Genomic DNA, 1,613 nt, shown 5'->3' on the forward strand with positions numbered 1-1,613 from the left:
TCAATCACAAGAACGCCGCGGAGTCGCAGACAAATTTATTAGAGGGATCAGAGCGTGACCCTTTTTCTCTTATTTTTATTTATATATTTTTTCTTATTGCAACCAAAACTGAAGAAACTGATGAAACTGAAAAAAACGAAACGTAAAACACGTGTAGAACTAGAGTTGAGTTGGTGCGACTTCTTTTTTTTGTTTTGTTTTGTTTTTGTTTAGAGTTCCTCGACATCGATGATTGCATCTTGTGTTTCATCCTGTAGCTCGTTGGATTCGTCGGTTCGTGTGTCCCACAATGCGTACTTCTTGCCCACGTCTTGCTGCCAGAGCCGCAATCCGCCATTGTCCGTGGATGAGGCATAGACTTCACCATCGGGACTGTACTTGATGCAACGCATTTTGTCATTGTGTGCCACAAAGCTCTCGAGGATTTCATCGGTTGTGTAGTCGCATTTGTAGATATAATTATTGCTGGCCGCACAGACAAATGTCTGCTTCTCGGGATGCAATGAGGCGCCCAGGATACGAGCCGGCAACTTGCGATGTTGCAACACCTCAAAGCGTTCCACATCGATGAAGACAACGCTGTGGCCATAGGCAATGGTCACAGTGCGTCCATCGGCACAGAGTTCCATCGACTTGGCATGATGGGGCAGGGCAATCGAATGCGCCTGCTTGTTACTTACCAGATCCCAGAGGCGTATGGAACGATCGTGCGAGGAGGAGAGCAATGCTCGATCCTCTCTGCAGAAAACCACATCGCGCAAGCCACGCGACAGACCCTGAAAGATCTGTGGCAAACCTGGATTATCCAGCGAATAGATACACAGCATATTATCGGACTTGTGTCCCTCCTTGCGATCCAAACAGCCCACGGCCAATTTTTGCGACTGTGCCGCAAGTGCCACACAACGCACCGGCGATGATAACATTATCTTTGACAAATGCTTCCCATCAACGGCATCCCAAATGCGCGCCGTGCAATCCTCGCCGCCTGTTACCAGTCGAGTTGCATCCTGATTGATATCCACACTGATCATTGCCTCGCCATCCTTCTCAAAAGTGCCCACCCAGTCCCCAGTGTCGCCGTGACGCAGCATCGCCTGTCCATCGTGACAGACGGAGGCCAAGTAATAACCCGAAGTGCATACTTTACTATAAGCCAAGTTCACCACATTCCCATTGTGACCCACACAATCCACCGGCAATTGCAGCTTCGACATTTTCAACTTCTTTTTATTATCAATTTACAAAAACAACCAGAAATAGTTGTAATTTGTTCTCGCTTTAGCAGTGTATTTAATTTATTCGTTTCCTTTTCTGATATTATTTGGTTATGCATAAGTTTATTTTTATCTTTAAATGCTGAATAAATAACAAACTACTTGGATCTGAAAGGAAAGTTGCCTAAAATGAACTTGGAGAATATAATAGGCTGAATATAATATGCTTTATATTTTTACCAATAAATAAATTAAAGAAAATTAAAATCTACTAGTTTATACTGCTGAAGAATAAAAACAAATAATAATTTTTTGCTGGAAAAGCTCTAGTATATAAAAGAAAAAATTTTTTTTCTTTAGTTAAGAGCTGCTGATTTAAAAAATTCATCGGTTTTG

The 1,613-nt window shown here is 42.7% G+C and overlaps 1 protein-coding gene across 1 annotated transcript; it reads right to left on the reverse strand.

The window, feature by feature from the left end:
- On the reverse strand, positions 1–1,359 carry LOC117784341 (serine-threonine kinase receptor-associated protein). Its single transcript, XM_034622049.1, has one exon. It carries the CDS (start codon positions 1,215–1,217, stop codon positions 210–212), a length of 1,008 nt encoding a protein of 335 aa, XP_034477940.1. The 5' UTR covers positions 1,218–1,359; the 3' UTR covers positions 1–209.
- Positions 1,360–1,613: the final 254 nt, after the last annotated feature.

The sequence above is a fragment of the Drosophila innubila genome (genome assembly GCF_004354385.1).
Source record: "Drosophila innubila isolate TH190305 chromosome 2R unlocalized genomic scaffold, UK_Dinn_1.0 1_C_2R, whole genome shotgun sequence".
NCBI classification, from domain to species: Eukaryota; Metazoa; Arthropoda; class Insecta; order Diptera; family Drosophilidae; genus Drosophila; species Drosophila innubila.

Bases quoted from the DNA above. Each gene is read 5' to 3' on its own strand.
- LOC117784341 (XM_034622049.1), bottom strand. From the start codon at position 1,217: ATGTCGAAGCTGCAATTGCCGGTGGATTGTGTGGGTCACAATGGGAAT.